The sequence below is a fragment of the Vespula vulgaris genome, chromosome 15 (genome assembly GCF_905475345.1).
Source record: "Vespula vulgaris chromosome 15, iyVesVulg1.1, whole genome shotgun sequence".
NCBI classification, from domain to species: domain Eukaryota; kingdom Metazoa; phylum Arthropoda; class Insecta; order Hymenoptera; family Vespidae; genus Vespula; species Vespula vulgaris.
This window is the reverse complement of record NC_066600.1, coordinates 2512991-2533886: the sequence shown is the minus strand read 5'-3', so window position 1 is coordinate 2533886 and position 20896 is coordinate 2512991. Positions and strand designations below refer to the sequence as shown.

General features: G+C 29.8%; 2 protein-coding genes across 5 annotated transcripts; both read left to right on the top strand.

Moving 5' to 3' along the window:
• The first annotated feature begins 292 nt into the window (after positions 1 to 292).
• On the top strand, positions 293 to 2316 carry LOC127069483 (protein cornichon homolog 4). Of its 2 annotated transcripts, XM_051006570.1 has the most exons (5): positions 293 to 470; positions 1029 to 1290; positions 1584 to 1652; positions 1812 to 2065; positions 2146 to 2316. In XM_051006570.1, the coding sequence occupies exons 2-5, from the start codon at positions 1210 to 1212 to the stop codon at positions 2210 to 2212; spliced, it is 471 nt and encodes a 156-aa protein (XP_050862527.1). In that variant the 5' UTR covers positions 293 to 470; positions 1029 to 1209; the 3' UTR covers positions 2213 to 2316. The 2 variants fall into 2 exon arrangements, with proteins under 2 accessions (XP_050862527.1, XP_050862526.1); XM_051006569.1 differs by lacking the exon at positions 293 to 470 and having other exon boundaries at positions 864 to 1290.
• Positions 2317 to 3600: 1284 nt separating this feature from the next.
• LOC127069443 (1-phosphatidylinositol 4,5-bisphosphate phosphodiesterase classes I and II) lies at positions 3601 to 20788 on the top strand. 3 transcript variants are annotated; one of them, XM_051006472.1, is made up of 19 exons: positions 3601 to 3832; positions 4710 to 4870; positions 5194 to 5340; positions 6006 to 6277; positions 6366 to 6450; positions 6570 to 6987; positions 7085 to 7205; positions 7304 to 7499; positions 7589 to 7931; positions 8043 to 8234; positions 8336 to 8545; positions 8634 to 8953; positions 9036 to 9353; positions 9431 to 9475; positions 9612 to 9813; positions 9896 to 10118; positions 10204 to 10519; positions 10648 to 10839; positions 10908 to 20788. In XM_051006472.1, the coding sequence occupies exons 1-19, from the start codon at positions 3766 to 3768 to the stop codon at positions 11028 to 11030; spliced, it is 3951 nt and encodes a 1316-aa protein (XP_050862429.1). In that variant the 5' UTR covers positions 3601 to 3765; the 3' UTR covers positions 11031 to 20788. The 3 variants fall into 3 exon arrangements, with proteins under 3 accessions (XP_050862429.1, XP_050862431.1, XP_050862430.1); XM_051006474.1 differs by lacking the exon at positions 8043 to 8234; XM_051006473.1 differs by lacking the exon at positions 9431 to 9475.
• Positions 20789 to 20896: the final 108 nt, after the last annotated feature.

Genomic DNA, 20896 nt, shown 5'->3' with positions numbered 1-20896 from the left:
TAATGGCTCCGAATTTAAGGTTTATGTTTATTGAAATATTAAATGAAAATTACTTTATATCTACCTGGTGTTACGATTTTCCATAAGTTTAGAATGAATTAGAAAATTTGAGCATCAATCTACATATACAAATAAGAAAGCAATCGTTTATTTCTTGGATACAAAATACACCATTTGTGTATATGAAAATCAGTACTGCAGGTACGAGCTTCTTCTCTTTGCCGCAAAGTTCCAGAGGCGCTACTATACAAAACTTATATATCACGTAAAATGCCAAAAACAGTATTTACGCTAATAACGAGTCTAGATATAATTTTTTAAGGATAATGAACAGTCTTACGGGACAAATAAAGCTTTTATTAGATTTATATTATATAAGATAATATATTCTTTTTGGACTCTTAGAAAGTCCTTGTCTATGGTAACGACGATAGAAAGTATTCAGTATCAGAACTAAATTTTACATGTCGGTAAGTAGAAAACTTGTTTGTGTATATATATATATATATATATATATATATATATATATATATAAATTATAGTTTACTAATTTATATTTGTACAGTAAAGAGAAAATATTTCATCTGTATAATATATAATAAATAAATCTTCTATATATAAAACTAATTTTCAAATATCATAGGTTAAAATAGAAGGGTATAATAATTATGAGAATGTAAAGAACTTATAGTTTAATGATAGAAACTTCGAAATATTCCATTGTTTGTTAATTTAAGACAATATTTTGTATCAATATGTAAATTTGTTCAATCCTTGATAAAAATTATTCAATTTCTGAGAACGATGACGGATGTGTGAGTCAGAGGATTATATGCTAAGATTATATGTTAGCTGATACATTCAAGTATCTATCGAAGTAATGAAAGGATAAATAGGTTAATTTAATTTAGTATAAATCGATATTTAATTATATCTCTTTGATGAAGCCATTTTTTTTTTATAAGAAACATATAGAATGTGAATTACCGGTGTGTGAATTCATACATGTGAATTAATGTTATCGACAGTATACTTTTAAATTCCATGATGCAACACAGAGTGGCGTACATGTTAGTGTCGACTTCTGTCGCGGTTACTGACTTGTGCTTTATGAAAACTTACTGTGCAAAAAATAGGCTGAGTGATATACTAAAGTAGAAGAAAATATTTATGAGTGCGTGCATTACTTAAAATTGATCTATCTTCGCTATGGGCTTGATATCAGAGCCATTATTATTTGCCATCGCTTTAATTAATACTGGATCTGTGCTCTTTCTTTTAGTCTATTTTGTATCCTTTTTTACTTATACGTTATGAATACAGCTCGCTACATTTACCTACATACATGATATTTCAATAATATACGTATTATTGTATTTTCAAGCTTTTACTAGGGATTTTTATACATCGTATTATTTTTGCAATATGGCAAACATGTATCGGCGCCGTATTTGATTTTTAACCTTGTTATTTTTTTATCGAATTATGACGTTATTTTATAGTTATAATTAATAACCGTTTTTCTCTTACATTTCCAGCATTTTTGCTTGATTTTTTGTATTTTTCTTGACGTATTTTTATAGATTATAACATTATCAGATCTGGAATGCGACTACTTAAACGCTCAGCAATGTTGTTCAAAATTGAATGCGGTAAATTTTTAAGAATATTATCATATTATATTGTGCATATTGTTTTTAATCATATGAAAGTAAAAGCCTGCTTATTTATAAGATCTTATAATTGTAATTGTATTATATTTATTTAATTAGTAAAAAAAAGTTGTTAATTGTTTATTATCTATTTTATAGTGGGTCGTTCCAAAGTTAGTATCGCATACATTTTTGATATTTTTGTTATTAATACATGGTCAATTAATACTAACTTTGACGAACTTGCCAATGACTCTTTGGTTATTCTATGAGTTTTTTGGTATCCCTAGTGGAAATATGGGTGTATATGATCCTACAGAAATACATAATCGTGGAGAATTGAGAAGACACACTAGGAATTGTTTGATCTATCTTGGATATTATTTAATCTTATTTTTTATTTATCTTTATTGGTAAGTAATATCTATATATTAAAAGTTCTTTATCTCTAATGTGCTCTTTCTTTATAATAATTTATTTTTTTCTTTTATAGTATGATCATTGCGTTATTGAAAGGAGATCCAATAAACAGAAATGCAGATGATCTGGTAGACTTCTAAACCAAATAAATTATTCTCATATCTGTTTTATACTTGTGAGATAGTGCTGTATGTATAGCAATGATTTTTTGCAATACATTAATCTCATATATATTGTTTAGAAAGTATATTTAATATTATTTCATATTCAGAAATCTGTATTTAAGCAAATATCTGAATACATGAAATAACATTTTGTTGATTTCAAAAGTATTGTTAAGGTACTATTTTAGGTTATATCAATATATAAAGATAATTTTTATAGAAAAAATTATTAAATTATTTAAAGTAAAAGTAAGTTTTATGAAAGAGGGAGAAAAAGAGAGAGAGAAAGAGCAATCATGATACAAGTTAACAGTGAAATTCTGGAATTCTAGTCTTTTATATATATATATATATATATATATATATATATATATATATATATATAACAATTTCTTATATATTTTATTAAAAAACTATCTACACAATAATATTTTAATATTATATAGTAAATATTAATAAGATAGTTTTTAAAGAGTCCCTGCTATAATCCTATCCTATATAAACTATAAACATTAATGTGCATTCATAATATTATTTTGCTTAGTTAACAAGTATATATTTCATATATATCATAAATATAAAATATTTTTACAGAGTGTCAAATCTTATCTTTCTCCTATCGAGTTAATTATATTTTTAAATGTATACTACAAACACATGTCTCTGTCATTATATGGATCTAATTTAAATACATATAAGATGTATATACTTCATCAAATTTCAAAGGTAATAATATCTGTGTATAATATCCGACTGAACGACACGATCACGATTATTTTACGCGTTCGTTAAACTAAATTGACTTAAGTTTAATAGCAAGGAGAGAAAACCGGATCGATTTAATGGATGCGGTAAAGGTGATTAGTCTTTCTTTCATCGAAGGGCGTGCACTTATTTTTAGATAAAGTGTGTACATAAGGGGAGTGTACTGATTTGCAGAATTTTCTCGCCAAGTTCATATAAACGAAACTATTTTTATATAATCGTAACATCGACGAGAAATTTTTTTTATTAACCTTTTAAATAGATGTAAGATTGCTTTGAAAAATTTGTATATGACGAAAGAAATATCCGAATGAGAAACGTGAAATCGAAGATGGATGTTCCTCGAAAGATTTAAATGTATAATTAAAAAAAGAACAAAAAAAAAAAAAAACAAACTGAAATATTCCATATATATATAGATTTAAAAGTTCGATATCTCGTCGGCTACGTAAGCAACAGCGATACATGGTCGAACTAATGTATTTTTAATGGTTTCTTTAACAAAGCTAAAACCGGCGTATCGCATTAAAATCAATTTAAGCGTAATAACCGCGCGTCTCGGAGTTGCCTTCACGAGTGCCACCTGGTGTCGATTAGTGGTAGTTAGAATAAGCGGCTGCTGCTCGGTGGTTTTCGCACGACGGCGCGCGAATGGATGTCGAGTTCTGGAATCAGTAAAGTGAATGTACTTGCTATTAGTGTTCGTGAATACGAAATAATTATGAGGTGCGCGGTAGTCGTGTTGGATTCCTATTATTTTACGAATGTGCACTGAATGGGCGCCGAACGAGTGTCAAACGATTCACGTGCGTCTGACTGCTCGCGATGCAGGTCTTTTCTATTTTATTCTTAAATGTGTGTCAATGGGCTACGTTGATGATCGGCTGTGATTAAGAAAATTTACGTCGAGCGAAAATATACTTTATCTTTTACAAAGAGAAAAGAAAGAGAGAGAGAGAGAGGGAGAGAGAGAGAGAGAGAGAGAGAGAGAGAAAGAGAGAGTGAGTTTGACGTTCGCTCGATCGCACTCTTGGGGAAAGGGAGATATATAGGGAGCGTGTTGAAGAAAAAGAGGGAGATTATTCGGAGGGTGAGAGGAATAGAGAAAGAAAGGAGAGGGGAGTGGAAACAGGGACGGCGACGACGACGCCGTTTATAAATCGTAAGATCGTTTTCTTTCGTGCGTGCGATGAGACTGGTGTGTCTGTCAGTGTAACGGGGTGATCCACCAGGTGCCCCTGATGTTGAAAACGTTATCCATGAAGCTATCGTCGACGACGTCGTCGTCGTCGTCGCCGTCGTCGCCGTCGCCGTCGCCGTCGTCGTCGTCGTCGTCGTCGTGGTCGTTGTGGTCATCATCGTGGCCCTTGCAACTGTCATTATCTTCATCATTATTATCGTCGTCGTCGTCGTCGTCGTCGTCGTCGTCATCGTCGTCGTCGTCGTCGTCGTCGTCACCGTCGTCGTCGTCGTCGTCGTCGTCGTCACCGTCGTCGTCGTCGTCGTCGTCGTCGTCGTCACCGTCGTCACCGTCGTCGTCGTCGCCGTTGCCACTGTCATCGTCGTCGTCGTTTTTGTCCCCATCATCCCTGTCTCCGTCGTTATCCTTGTCTTCGTCTTTACTAATATTACCCTCGATTATATTGTGCTGTTGGTCTCGAACATCGTTGTTTTTATTCATCGTGACTCTCGTTTCTTTCCTTTCAAGCCCATGTTAAAAGTTATTCAGTGCCTGCAAATTATATACTTGTACGGTATCAAGAAGTCAGGATGGCAGGCAATAAAGCTCAAATTAACGCTGTACAGACCAAGCCTGTTGAGGTCTCTCAGCAGATACAGGATGGAGAGAAGTTTATTAAATGGGATGAGGTTCGTATACTTCCTTTCAGTAAATGGTCTAGCTGTGACTATATAGCATTTGTATTAGTATCAATACGATACTACAATTGACCCGTAGAATATAGTTGATACTGCACATTGGAGCTATTTTGTATGCTATAAGAGTTGTAATTTTGCTAGACCTAAGTTGATTTTATATACTATCTATTTTTTAGAATATTCATTATTATAAATATATGACACACACACACACACACATATATATATATATATATGGATATATACATATATATATGTATAAAAACATATTTAATTAGATAAAAATTTTTCATGCTTTACGAATATTTATGTAGGATTCTGGAGCTGCAACGCCAGTAACATTGAAAGTAGATAAATTTGGTTTTTATCTGCATTGGGTAGATCAAAATAATGAGATGGATATCTTGGACATAGCTACAATACGAGATACACGCACAGGAAAATATGCCAAAATACCAAAGGTAGTAATATTACATCTCCTGCTCTTTTATACTTTGATTATAAGTTTTGTTAACCCATTTGAGCGTAAAACTTTTATGTTTTAATTTTTTATTAAAACTTGAAAGACATCTTACATATGCTGTATGCAATATAATATGTATCACCTGTGCTTACTCTGAGAAAGATAAGAGTATTTAACAATGCACATATGCATCACTGCAACAGATATGGATATTGCTTTGAGGGATATCTATAATTAAACCATGCCTTTGAGTAGATGATAATGACGCACAGCACTACATAATAATTATTGATGAAAGTATAAATAGAACATTACCTACTTTATGTTCTTTCTATAAGTTCATCTTTTTTGTCCTCTCTATCTTGGATACAGTTGAAAACAATGGTAGTCATGTAGAAAGGAAACTAGTTTTCATTATCAGTTTTCCCATAAATCAATATAGATAACAATGAATACATTCCTATGGTTTCTATTATACTTGTATAATCCAGTTTAAATATTGTGCTCATTTGAATAATGGCGATGTAATGAAATTTATATTTAGTTTATTTTATTAAATTTATGAGAAATGTTAAGATTATGAGAAATGTAATGATCGTAAATCATCCTAACTTTTATGTCGCTTAAAGCGTTTCTTTAAGTAGAGGATAATTTGATTTGCAGGATTCAAAACTAAAATCTCTTGTAACTATGGGATCTCAAGACTCTTTAGAAGACAAAACTGTAACAATTTGTTATGGATCTGACTTTGTTAATATGACATTTATTAATTTTTGCACAACGCGTGCTGAGATTGCCCAACATTGGACCGATCAACTTCTGCAGTTAGCATACAATTTAACACAGCTCAACACAAGTACAACTATGTTTTTGCAGAAGGCACATACAAGATTAGTACTCACAGTTGATAAAGCAGGCAAAATACCAGTAAAGAAGTATGTAAAATTTTGCTATTATGATTGACATATCTTTTATTGAAGGATTAGAGCTTATTGAATATATTCAAATTGAATTATATTTCAGTATAATTAGAATGTTTACGCAAAATAAGGAAGATCGTAAACGCGTAGAAAAAGCACTTGATATATCAGGTCTGCCATCTGGAAAAGTAAGTTTATTTTATTATTTATATCATTATATCTAAAAACTGCATTATTATTTTTATAATAATAGCTGAATCAAGGTACTATTTTAAACTATATTGTAAATATATCTCTTTCTTTACAGAATGATGCTGTACCTCTTCAGAAATTCCAATTTGAAGATTTTTTTAATTTTTATAAATCTCTTACACAGAGATCAGATGTAGAAAAAGTATTTGAAGGAATTGTGGGCAATACAAAACGTAGATTAATGTCCGTTAAACAGTTTGTAGAGTTTTTAAATTTAACGCAAAGGGATCCGCGATTAAATGAAATACTTTATCCATATGCAAATGAAGCAAGAGCAAAAGACATAATAATACAATATGAACCAAATAAATATAATGCTAATCGAGGACAGTTAAGTTTTGATGGATTTCTAAGATATTTAATGAGTGAGGATAATCCAATTGTTGCTGTGACCAAATTTGAACTTTCAGATGATATGGATCAACCACTTGCTCATTATTTTATAAATTCTAGTCACAATACTTATTTAACAGGTATGTGCAGAGTCTCGGAAAAAAAAATTCCCTTATATATTATGTATATACATCTAGCTTCATTTTATTAAAAGATAAATATGGATTCCGATTTTAGGTCATCAGCTTACAGGGAAAAGTTCAGTAGAAATTTATCGTCAATGTTTACTTGCTGGTTGCCGCTGCGTCGAACTAGACTTTTGGAATGGAAAGTTTGATGAACCAGTTATTGTTCATGGGTAATTTATAATTAAAAAAAAAAAAAAAAGAAAAAAGATAGATTAATAAATGACATTCCTTAATGGAGTTGTAATTTATTTTGACGTAATTTTTTCAGGTATACATTTGTACCTGAAATTCATGCACGAGATGTCATAGAGGCAATTGCTGAGAGTGCCTTTAAAACATCGGAATTTCCCGTAATACTTAGTTTTGAAAATCACTGTAATCCACGGCAGCAAGCTAAAATAGCACAATATTGTAGAGAGTTATTTGGTGAAATGTTATTAGATGCACCTCTGGAGTCTCATAAAGTATTAACATTTTTATATTGAATTTTTTTATATTAATTGTTATTTAAGCGATAACCAATACTCTCAAATTTGATGTTATATTTTTCCAGCTGGAACCTGGACAAGAATTACCTCCTCCAGCTTTACTTAAACGTAAAATTATAATAAAAAATAAGAAGAAACATCATCATCACCACCACAAGAAGCATCATAAAAAGCAACATGCATTACCGTTGGAGGGTGAAGAAACTCCTCAAGAAACCGATGAGAATGGCATAGTAAATCCAGCCGCTGAAGGGGAAAATGGGCCACCGCCGGATATAATACCCGAAAACGAAGTAGTCGACGGGGTCGTTAACAACGGCGAACAACAAATCAGGAATGGAGATGTATCTCATGCACCGATGCTTCAGCAGAGACAGAATAGTAGAGATAGTACGCAAGAAGACGATGGTATATATCAAAGAATAAAGATTCCTTCAAATATTATTGCATCTTGATATAGAGGTGAATTAATTTATTACAATAATTTTATTTTATTTTTTTTAATTGACATATATATAGATGATGAAGACGAGTCAAGTACAGAGGAAGATGAATCTAATGTAGAAGACATCAAATTTAGGATGGGTGATAAAGTTCCTGCACCCGATAAAGTAGCAACTTCAGCGAAAGAAACAGAAGCAGGCGCGGAAATTTCAGCATTAGTCAATTACGTGCAACCTGTTCATTTTAATAGTTTTGAATCAGCTGAAAGTAATTATATTTGTTGGAACGTGATATGCACACACGCGTAGATAGTATTTATTACGAACTCTTTAATATTAATCGCGTTTGTTCTTTTTTGTTTTTTATAGAAAAAAATCGAATGTACGAAATGTCATCGTTTGACGAAAAACAGGCAACGACGCTTCTAAAGGAAAGACCATTGGAATTTGTTAATTACAATAAACATCAATTGTCGAGAGTTTATCCAGCCGGAACACGATTCGATTCGAGTAACTTTATGCCTCAAGTATTTTGGAATGCAGGTTGCCAATTAGTTGCTCTCAATTATCAAACACTTGGTAAGCATACGTATTATCATAATATAAATATATAAGCGAATAAAAATATCAGAGAGTTTTGTATATATTTGATCATTTTACACATTAGATTTGGCGATGCAGCTGAATTTGGGAATTTTTGAATACAATCAACGTTGTGGTTATATATTAAAGCCAGAATTTATGAGACGAAAGGATCGTCGATTGGATCCTTTTGCGGAATCAACGGTCGATGGTATCATAGCAGGGACGGTACATATCCATGTAATTTCAGCTCAATTTCTGACTGATAAAAGGGTAGGAACGTATGTGGAGGTGGATATGTTTGGTCTTCCAGCGGACACAGTGAGAAAGAAATTTCGTACGAAAATTGTTCCTAATAATGGGATTAATCCTGTTTACGACGAGGAACCATTTGTATTTAAAAAGGTAAGAAACTCTTTTTCTCAGTCGACTTATCTAACGTTATTAAATGATTAATATTATTGCAAATATACTTGATTTACATTAGGTAGTATTGCCAGAATTAGCTTCCATCAGAATAGCCGCGTATGAAGAATCTGGCCGATTGATCGGTCATAGAGTATTACCTGTTGTGGGATTGTGTCCAGGATACCGACACGTTGCACTTAGAACAGAATGTGGTCAACCATTACCATTAGCGAGTCTATTTTTACATGTGATTGTCAAAGATTACGTACCAGATGGCCTTAGTGAATTAGCCGAAGCATTGGCCAATCCGATAAAATATCAAAGCGAAGTGGAAAAGAGAGAGAAGCAATTAATGGTTCTTACTGATTGCTTAGACGAACCTTCTGAAGAAATTGAGGTGAGCATTAAAGATTGACAAATGATATTATACTAACACACCCAATATTCACTAACTCTTAAACTAACATTTTATAGGAAAAAGATAAAGTTGGCGAAACACCAACTGCTTCTAAATCGACCGTAAGTTGTTCTTATAACAATGAAATTAGCTAATCAATTCATTGATTTTACTAATATTTATTTTGGCAAATGTTTTCTCTTTCTTTCTTTCTTTCTTTCGTTTGTATTAATTCTATATATATTTATTTTTCTTCAGGAAGAGACTGTTAAGACAAAACGAGTGCAATCAGTAGGTGAATTACCAGCTCCTCAACCAGCGACAAGCAGTACACATGGTAGACCATCGATTATTGGTATAAATACTTCTGAAACACCAGAAGTTGAAGATAATGCACCATCTCCTGTAGTCCAGTTCGTTGATGCATCTGCAAATAAAAGTCCGGTCAATGCTAGTAGTAGTAAGTATATAGCATCAGTAAAAGCATCAGTATGTAAAAAAAGAAAAAAAGCTACAAGGACGCATTCAATTTTTCCTTTTAGCGAGCGAAGAGGTAATAGCTGAATCTTTGGAAAAACTTATGGAAAATAAACTCGTAAAGGAGAAGAAATCGGAGCTTGAGAAAAAGTTGGAATCTTTGAGGAAAAAACATGAGAAGGAAAAAATACGAATACAGTCTCAAAAGGGTTCTCTCGATGGAGAAAAGCATAAGTCTAAGTTTTGTATGAGTCATAAATTGGTGAAACGATTATCAAGTAGAAACATGTTAGTATCTGTTAGTAGAAAGACGCTGATATAGATTTACTTATCTGAAATAATAATGAAATGGATGCTTTTATTTCAAAAATAGCTTTTCAAGCGACGTGGGTTTAAGTACTCTAGCTCTGGCAGAAACTTCCGAATGTTCTGAAATGGAAAATCGTGAAGGCGTTGAAGGTTTATCAAGAGGTTTACCTAGGAGTCAAAGTGAACGATTATTGGCTGTTTGTAAAGCACACATGCTACAGGAACGTGAGTTACAAGAGAAATATCATGAAAGCGTATTTGCCACGGTAGAGAAAGTGATGCGAACATCGCAATCGAATCAATTGAAAACATTGAAAGTTCTACAGGAAAGGGAAACTGCTGATGTTATGCGTAAACTTCAAGCTAGTAGACACGGCGAGGTATATGCTTCATTTATATTTCTTTTTTCGAGTGATTTCATTCTTCTTGAGGAAAAGAAAAGAATAGTTAAAAAAGATTTTCATGTTAAATAAAATTAGTAGATTTGATATATCTCTAAAACATACAGGTCAAGCAATTAGCTAAGGTTCATAAGGACAAGGCCGAATTAGATCGGATGAAGAGAGAGGTCGCTAAGTCGACAGTGGAGAAAGGTGTTAACGAATGTACTAGATTGAAAAAAATTTATGAGAAAAAGAGAGCGGAGTTGGAAAGGCAACACGAAGAGGTCCGACAGAGGTTGGAGGAGGAAAGAGCTAATGTAAGAGTCTCTCGTATACTAAAGTATTTTCTTTATAGTTAATAATGACTTGGTATATAAATTTCTAGATAAAAGCCGCTCTGCAGGCAGAGTATAATAGTCGTTGTAGCAAATATGAAAGTGGAGAGTTACCATTATCACCATCAGGTGGTACCAGTATGCCTGAATCACTCAGTGAGAATACATATTAATTAATGAGGCGAGATGATATTCTACATTACATTGTCTCAGTGAAAATTTGGACAATATACCAAATGGAAATATTGACGATATTGGTACATTGAATAGTTCTTGATGAAACTCTATCTGACGATAGCGGAATAGAAAAGTGGATTTGTAAAACGGCAGATATACTTTTTGAAAAGTGAAAAAAGAAAAGAAACCAAAAAGAGAGAGAGAATATGATTTTAGGCAGCTCGTCAACTGTAAAAATTTCGATGAGCAAGGTCTCTATACTACATACATCGTGTGTACATAAAATGAGATTTTAATGTCTAACGTCTCGATTTTCAAATTCGAATGACGTATAAGATAATTTTATATCTTCTTAGATAAATTTATCTCTTACGTTAATACCATAAAAATATATATATGTATATATATATAGAGTGTCTAAACGAAAAATGTCCACCAGAATGATTATGAAATCTAATGATTTTTTCAAGAAACGCTGAGACAGATTAATTTTGTTCTTGAGAGAGACGGGTCCTTATCACAAATTGTTCCATCTTGGATCAACCTTCTAAAAGGGCTGAAAATATTCACTCTTCGAAAAATCTTAAATAGCAACAAGGATCAAATGATATATCATTTGAAAGATCTTTTAATTCTCTTTATGATTGTGCTATTTTTCAATTTTGAGTCAATAATTTTCGGGAAAATACATTTTTAAATTTCTATTTGAAAACAACTTTTATTTTATGAAATATTGTGTATTTTCCATCTCTATGTAATAATAAAGTCTTTGTTTCCTTATATAGATCATTTTGTATTAAATTTGGCGTATTCTTCGACTATGCATAGAAAAAAATTAAAAAGTGTAAATGATTAGGAAAATGCTGATTTAAAACGTTTTGAAAAAACACTTCTTCCGGTATATTCAGGTCTGTTTGAATAATTTATACGATCAATGAGTAAATCTGATTCTTAAGTAATTCTAAGTACGACTTTCCGCTCAAATTATTTGATAAAAAGAGTGGATCAATAATTTTGTTATACAATATAATAGCCCATGCATTCATAGGATTATACCAGACGTATACTGTAATATGTTCAACGTACTATTCAGCAAAGATTTTATTACTCCATGCAATACGCATTTGAATATTTAATAAATTGAAAGTACTTTTGAAAAGTAATTTCGAAACGCGTAAAATTCGAAATGCATTTTATCGAGGATTGATTGACTCAAAATTAAAAAAAGAAAAAGAAAAGAAAAGAAAACAAGATATAGCACTATCGTAAAGAGAATTAAAATATCTTTCAAATGACGTGCCGCTTGACCCCTGTTATCACTTAAAATTTTTAAGGGGGTTAGCTCAAAATAAATGAATATACGATAAGATCTATCTCTCTTAATAATAAAATTGACTTGTCCCGGTGTTTCTCGAAAAAATCACTTAGATTATATAAAAATTCTGATGGATACTTTCCATTGGGATACTTTGGTATGTACATAATACATATATATGTATATGTATATACACACGCATATATACGTATTATTAATCGAATGAATAAACGCATTTGAAACCGAATCTGAGTTTGGATCGATCGAGGTTTATCGAGCATACGAGCATGCTGCCTTTCGATCTCTTTGTTATCGACAAACATTTCATCGATTCTTTAAACAGAAGAGTAAATAAATTATGTCAGACATTTTAAAACAACCGAGTTAAATCTGCCGTTGTTTATACAGTATTAAAAAGATACTACTCATTGAAAACTAATGGAACATTGATTTCCGTTCTCATTGTTATTAATTATGAGAAAAGTGTGGAAAAAGGATATATATATATGTATATATATGTATATATATATATATGTATATATATATGTATATATATATATGTATGTATTTGAAGAAAGAGAAAGAGAGAGTATATATAATTCTAAATAAGAGAGTAAATCTTCCTAAGTGCTAACACTTAATATTGTTGTTATATGCATAAGGCGTTATTTAATTAAACCAGACTACTTCTAAATCGCGTTCCAAAATGCTATCTATATCGACGTTACGATGATCTATAATCGTAGAAAATGATTCGATCGTCTTCGTCAAACATCGGTAGATCACAGTTAAAAACGAATTCTCTTTGGCCTAGAAGAGAATCGTTGAGACATAGCAAAGATCTGAAAAAGCACATACGTGATCTGATATATATATATATATATATATATATATATATATATATATATATATATATATACATATATTTTGACTGAAAGTACTCCATATTAAAGACATTTTTAGAAATGAAATCTGGTTCATATTCTGAATATATTGGAAAAAATTATTATTTTCCGTTTGGATCTTTCGCGTTCGATAATGAATTCGTTTTTGATATAATACGTACGTTTTCATATACTAGTAAATATATATATATACACATGTATATATATATATATATATATATATATATCTGACAGATTAATCATATATTTTTTACATTCGTTTGTCAGCTTTTATTTGGTAATAAATCGTGAAGAACATCGCTGTGATCTTACGAGAGGGTTCTTAGATGATTCGTACATTTGCATGAACGTTTTGTTTGGACGCGAAAGAGTTAAAAACAAAAAGAAAACTAATGTAAAAAAAAGAAGAAGAATAGAACAGAAGGAAGAGAAAAAAGAAAACGATAAAAAAAACGAAGAATGATAGATAATCTCAGATTTTCTCTGATCACGTGCGTATATACAGATACTTCTTGTTTTACGAATTTGATTTAACATTATTAAGATTTTTAATGGTAAAAATTGGAATTGTTAGGAACAGAAGATACGTTTGTTATATATTGCATCGATGAGAAGTGTATATTCTCATTATAGAAAAGTATGATTAAGAAGGAGGAGTTCATTTGTAAAGACGAGAATGATCTGTATAAATTTCAAGCTGTGTAGTCTCCGATTGTGTTGACTACACAAGCGGAACCTCTTTCGAGGAAGACAATCAAAAATGTTACTTCGTGTAACATTGTCCTTATTGTTTCTATTGTATATGTTTAACTATGTAAGTTACGCATATATATATATATATATGTATATATACATATATATAATAATAATAATAATAATAATAATAATAATAATAATAATAATAATAATAATAATATATATATGTATATATATATATAATAATAATATAAGATATATCGTAATCGTACGAGAGAAATCTTATTATAATTGTAAATGGACTTAGGGTATATTATCTTGTCCGAGTGATCTATTTAAGAGAATTTATCTTATATGCGTGTGTGCGTGTGCGTGCGTGAGTATGTCTGTACGTATGTATAATCCTGTTGTGTGTCTAACTTTCAATCGATCGCAAATTGTCGAGAGCTGCTACTACTACTATATTAGTGGGATTTATAGAAAAGAAAAAAAAAGACTATGATATTTATGCGATGTAGACGTTTGTTGAATTATTTTAGCGAGGCGCCGTGTTGCTACTGTGTCCTTTAAGTTTCCGAAGGGTTGCATATATATGTATATATATATGTATATATATTTATATGTATATGTATATGTATATATGTATATATGTGTAAATCGTTCCCTTCGATCTGGAGACTGAGCCCAAATGAAGGGCTGTTGATAAACTATGATCTATCGTTGATACTTTGCCGCTGCCGCTTTATTTATTTCAACGAGATATTTTTTTACACTTCGACGTTAAGCTTTTTGCACCACGTCGCGCGTGTGAAAGAGAGAGAAAGAAAAAAAGAAAGAGAAAGAGAAAGAAAGAAAAAAGAAATAAGAAATATACCACCCGACACCCGACGGGTCAATCCTAACGTCAATGTTTTTGTGATCTAGTACGCGATATAATCGATATATATATATATATATATATATATATATATCTATATATATATATATATGTATATATAGAGAGAGAGAAAGATATATACATATATACTTCAAATACGTGATCTCATGGCATTTAACGTTTGCAAATTCCAATATTCTCGTTCGCGTGATGTTATGGGATTATTTCGAGAACGATTTGTCGTCAGATATTAATGTCGATAAATATTTTCAAATAGAGATGGTTTAATAATATCGTTGTTTTACAGGAATCAATAAATTATATTCTTCAGAGCGATACACAATATATATATATATATATATATATATATATATATATATATATATGGAAACAAATAGAATTTATATTTATTCTTTTTATGTTGAAATCTAAAATATTTTCACATGAAATATATATATCGGTATATACGAGGATGAGATATTAACAAAATTCTTTTTGATTTTCATTTGACTATTTCAAGAGATTAAATTTACAATTTTGAAAAGTGAATAAGAAGAATTGCATCGTGCCCATCCAATTACAATATCCATGATGAGATCGTTAATTGATTAAATATAAACTTTGTCTTTTTCCTTTTACATTCATAAGTATAATTTATAAATTTTGAGGATCCACGTTAAAAAATTTTACGTAAAAGAGAATCTTTTTTTTTTTTTTATTAACGACTGCGCTCGCTCAAAATTAATTGAAAAGGAACACGTTTCATTTAAGAATGATAATGAGTACAGATAGATAAGCATTTAAAAAAAAGAAAAGATGATAATACACTTGGTTTCCTCTCTACCTAGCAAATATTAATATTACCAAATTAAGCAGTGAACAAGAGAATGCTCTATTAAATGATGAGAATGTTTCGGGTTCATATAAATGTGTGCCGTATTTAATATAATCCCACGAAAACATGTACGTATACGTATACATTGATGTTCTATACATTAGAAAGAATTATGTGTGACTTTATAGCCTGTTAGGCTTTATTGGAGGATCTCTAGAGAGAGTATAAGATGAGATATTATACTATATTTAGATCGTTTATAATAATTGGGTATAATCAATTGTAAAAGATTTACATTTTGAATATGTTCAAGCACAGATATACCCTTTTTCCAGTGTGATTCTTTGCCATTAATTTCCTTTAATTTTAATTTCTTTTTGTTTAGATTTTCTCAAGTTACTCCTATTGTTTGAAACTCCTGTTACAAATCTTTTTATACGAACTTTCTTTGTTATTGTATTAATTGTCCGTATAAATTAATTATCGTATCTTTGTATACGTCTATCATGTAAGATACTTTATATACAGAACAGCAGGTGTATATTACAAAGTTTCTTTTTATATTATGTAATATGCGTATACACTTGCGTAAAAATTACGTATTTGTTATATTACGTATAGAGATATATGCATATTATATAAATATAAATATATATATATACCACTGTATATATAGTTAAGATAATAATAAATATATATATATATATATGTATATGTATATATATATATATTATCGATGTTGAATATATTACGTGTTGTTGCTGTTGATGTTGTTAATAGTAGAATAGAGAATTACAAGTTAGATCTGGTGTGTCACGGCTATTTTTTAGAAAAATACCTTACTAGTTTGATTTTATCGAATGCAATACACAACAATTTCATTGATATATATATTTATATATACATATATATATACATCAGTTTCTTTAGTGCCAATCAAATTACAACACATCATGATTTATCAATAATTTTTACGTTTATCAATCAAGTCGAACCGTTGACTTTAATGCTGCGATCTTGCCAAACTTATTAAATCATTTATCTCGGCTTTAAGTTGTTGTTAATATACGTAAATACGTAATATGAAAGTACGATTTCTCCGAATGCAAAGATTTTATTGTACAAAGAGAAATTATATATATATATATCGGGTATATACATAATATATATACATATATATATATATGTATATATAATATTTTATATGTGTATGTATATATACATATATATACACATATTGTATAAATTATTGTACAGTATCATTGTACGGCCTACGGAAGATCGTATAAAAATCAGTTGGTTTTATTTATTGTTTTAAACAATCCATCGGTTCATTTTTTCGAGTAAGATAATGGTATGCATTTAAAAAAAAAAAAGTCAAACGTAGACGTGCAATGGATATTTTTTTTATTTCTTTGGATCTTCCATTACGCGTTAAGAAATAGATCTTATATTTCATGCTTCTTTATGATCGATCTTTGATCTCCGTCGAATATATGTATATTTACTATCATATGTAACAACGATTTTCCGTACCTGAATATGTATCAAATATGTTTTCAAAGTTGATCTTAATTTTTTGGAGATGTGTTTTACGTCGATTCACGGTACGCTATAATAGTATGTATTAGTTGTATTAGCTTGGTGATCACAGTGAACGATTACGCGTAGTTTAATCGTAATAATAATTCTTTTTTTCCTTTTTGTTTTTACTTCTTATAATTTTAGTATTTTTTTCTTCTTCTTTTTTCCTTTTTTTGAAAGTGAAGATATTTTTTGCTTTCGAAATTTGTATATTCTTCTTCCGTTTATCCAAAGTATTCTAATTAGATGGATCAGGGATTTTTTTTACAGATTAGTTTGATCGATTTCGTATCGATTATTAGTTAAATGAATACACACACACACACACACACACACACACACACACACACACATATATATATATAGGAGAAATCGTATAACGCTGCGTCAGAATTTTATTTTTATTCAAATATAAAACATTATTAGTATTTTAAATATAAAAATATAATGTAATCTGTTTCTCGTATCTCTATCTCTTTTTATAAATGATTTTTAATATTGATCACGTTATACGATTTATCTTTTAGACATTAAATATTTGCATATAATCAAAATAAGAATGGATTATAATTGAATGAAGCGAATATGTAGTTTTTAGGTAATGATCAATGTTGTCGTATGCACAAGAAGAATATATGTATGGAGACATTTCCATTTCAAATAGAAATTCAAAGAAAACATGTATTTTTATCTATTAATTTATTTAACAAGATCAGTTTCTCTTATATCTTTTTCTACAATGAAAATATATTATATCATCTGTTTTACTTGATCGAATTAAATGGATCTAATGCTTTATATATATTCTTCGGATTTTTATTTGCATTAAAATAGCAAATAGATAGTTCAAAAATGTTGTCTTCCTCAAAAATAGGACTCGTATATCGTGATCGAAACGTTAATATTTAAAAATTGTACCTTTTAATTGTTCCACTTTTGTTATGTCGTTTTCCCTCCATTCATCTTTAATTATTACTATTACTATTACTATTACTATTACTATTACTATTACTATTACTATTACTATTACTACTACTATTATTATTACTATCACTATTACTATTACTATTATTATTACTATCACTATTACTATTACTATTACTATTATTATCATAATTATTTATTTCCTCATATTTCTATCGATGGTTTTATGTGATACACAATTAACAGATACATTTAATATGAATTTTATAATATAGGAGTCCAATACTCATCTCGCATATTTCTTCTATGCATTTCATTTTAATTTTTTTTTTCTTTTTCTCTCCCGATTTTGTACATGTGATTATGTCGATAATAATGATTTTTGTTGTGTTCACGCTTTGTTCTTCTTTTTTTATTTTTTGTTTATTATTTTCCGATCGTATCCTCTTTCCTTAAGTCATATCTCTATATGCATGCTATTTTTTATAGATATTTTCCTCGCTTAATTGATCTTCCATTTTTCTTTTCACATTCCAATCGTTAACTTTTACGAGCTCGAAAAACATTATAATACCGATCTCTGTATTATTATTTCTTTTTCTTTTTCTCTTTTTCTACTGATAAGATATGTAACGTCATATAGATTTTTAAATTATACAAGAAAATTTCTTCATATCGTATATAATATTATCTGTAATTTTATTTCGAGCTAGTTCGTCAATGGGTTAGTGTCGATTCAATTGTGTCGAGTGTGACTCGATAATTATAAAATATATTAATAAATTACTCGGTATATATTAATAATCATTGAATCGTTTTGTTCTACGTTACAATTATGAAACAGAAGTGAAAAATTTAATCGTTAATCGAATAATTGTTCACTACTGGTGTACAGTAGGTGCCCAAGCGAAAGTCAATGGTATTTAAAGAGATAAACAAAGAAAATGAAAATCAATTCAGCATTAGGATTATTAAAACAACAAAGAGATTAGTTTTCATTCAAAAATAATTTCTCCTCTCATTCACTTGTGCCTTGCCCTCGATCATCCTTCATCATTCGGTAGTCCAAACATTTGTTCCCTCTTATCCTCATAAAAAAAAAAAGAAAAAAAAAAACAAACCAACAAACAAACAAAAAAACTAATGTTTAAATAATTAAGAAATTAAACGTTTTCAATGTTCGATGTTCTTTCTACGATTAAGAATATACGAGTTAAGTAACGCACTCGATATACGTATATATAGTATATATACTTATATATATATCGCTTCATTAATTGTAACGTCGTAGAGTGTAATTAAAAGATGTACGTACCTATTATATCTATCGCATATAAGTAATTAAAAGTTAAGGCACATAAGATTAGGTGAATCGTCAGTTTAGGATCTTTTTACGAGCAATACTCGTCTAATCCTGAAAGGATCTCCTATATTTCGAACGAATGATTCCGAATCAATCGCAACTCTTTTATTCTAATCTGAAGTGCGCTATTGTAAACTAACTGGAAATAACAAAAATGAATTTCAAGTGATAAAGATATAGATAATTTCGAATGACCGATAAGATTTTACAATTATCGAGTCAATAATCGAGTCAATGTATCCCGTCTGCAACATTATTAATGAATTATTACTTATACACTTACTTGCTTACTTACTTACTTACTTACTTACTTACTTACTTACTTACTTACTTACTTATATTAATTAAGAATCGTAGGTCGAAGTTATATATGAAAGATTTGTGTTGTGTAAAATCGATGTTTCCTATTTCGCAACTGACACACAAATTTATAGAATACAGATGTTGATAAGAAATGAGTATATTAATAATCATTATTGATAATATGTGTATATTTAATTTACAACTTGTCTCTATTATTGTGTTTCAGAAAAAGAAAATCTATGTATATTGATAAAATACTTTCGCATGCGCGATCGTTCGTAATGCTTCCAACGCGTTAAGGATTCCTTTTAAGTCTTCCTTCTTAATCTCGTTTTATGAAAATTATCTAATTGTCGCGACTCGCAATTAACATATAATATACAATATATATACATATATATATATGTATATATATATGTATATATATATATGTATATATTTCTAATACACGAATATATATGTGCGTGTGTATACGTCGAGTAAAAAATAAGAAGAGATTCTGAGATGAAGCGTTGTAAATTAAAACGATTGTTATATTCGGATTGAAACATGCTTGAAGGAAGAAATGATATTAAATGAAGATTTGTTTACAAAATTATAATAAAAAACTTTTCTGTGCATGTTAAAATCTGAACAATAGTCTGCGTATCGATATATAATATATACGCACACAATACACACACACTTATATATTATATGCATATATATGTATAAATATATATGTATATATATATATATAAAATTGCTATTAATAAACCATAAAATAAGCCGTCAAACTGGATGTATTTTCTAGACAAAAAAAGAAGAACGGAATTTAGAGAAAATGTTGTTACCTGCTTTGGTGAATAAAAAACCACACGATGATCCAAGAGTTATAACGATATTCTATAAATGGCTGTATTGTATTGTAAAATTAAAGGCACAGTATACAATAAACTTTATTGTCGTAGGACATTGAATCGTTCTTTTTCTTTTTCTTTTTTTTTTTTTGCTTCATTAATTTTTTTCATCTTTTCTTTTCGTCTCTTTCCTTTTATCATTTCAATTTCTATCTCTGGTT

Excerpts from the sequence above, each read along its gene's own strand:
- LOC127069483 (XM_051006570.1), top strand. The coding sequence starts at position 1,210 with ATGGGCTTGATATCAGAGCCATTATTATTTGCCATCGCTTTAATTAAT. Across the intron at positions 1,291-1,583 it reads TCTTTCTTTTAGTCTATTTT|ATTATAACATTATCAGATCT; the intron begins GTATCCTTTTTT and ends GTATTTTTATAG. Across the intron at positions 2,066-2,145 it reads TTTTTTATTTATCTTTATTG|TATGATCATTGCGTTATTGA; the intron begins GTAAGTAATATC and ends TTTCTTTTATAG.
- LOC127069443 (XM_051006472.1), top strand. The coding sequence starts at position 3,766 with ATGTGCACTGAATGGGCGCCGAACGAGTGTCAAACGATTCACGTGCGT. Across the intron at positions 3,833-4,709 it reads TCTGACTGCTCGCGATGCAG|CCCATGTTAAAAGTTATTCA; the intron begins GTCTTTTCTATT and ends TTTCCTTTCAAG. Across the intron at positions 10,840-10,907 it reads TGGAGGAGGAAAGAGCTAAT|ATAAAAGCCGCTCTGCAGGC; the intron begins GTAAGAGTCTCT and ends ATAAATTTCTAG.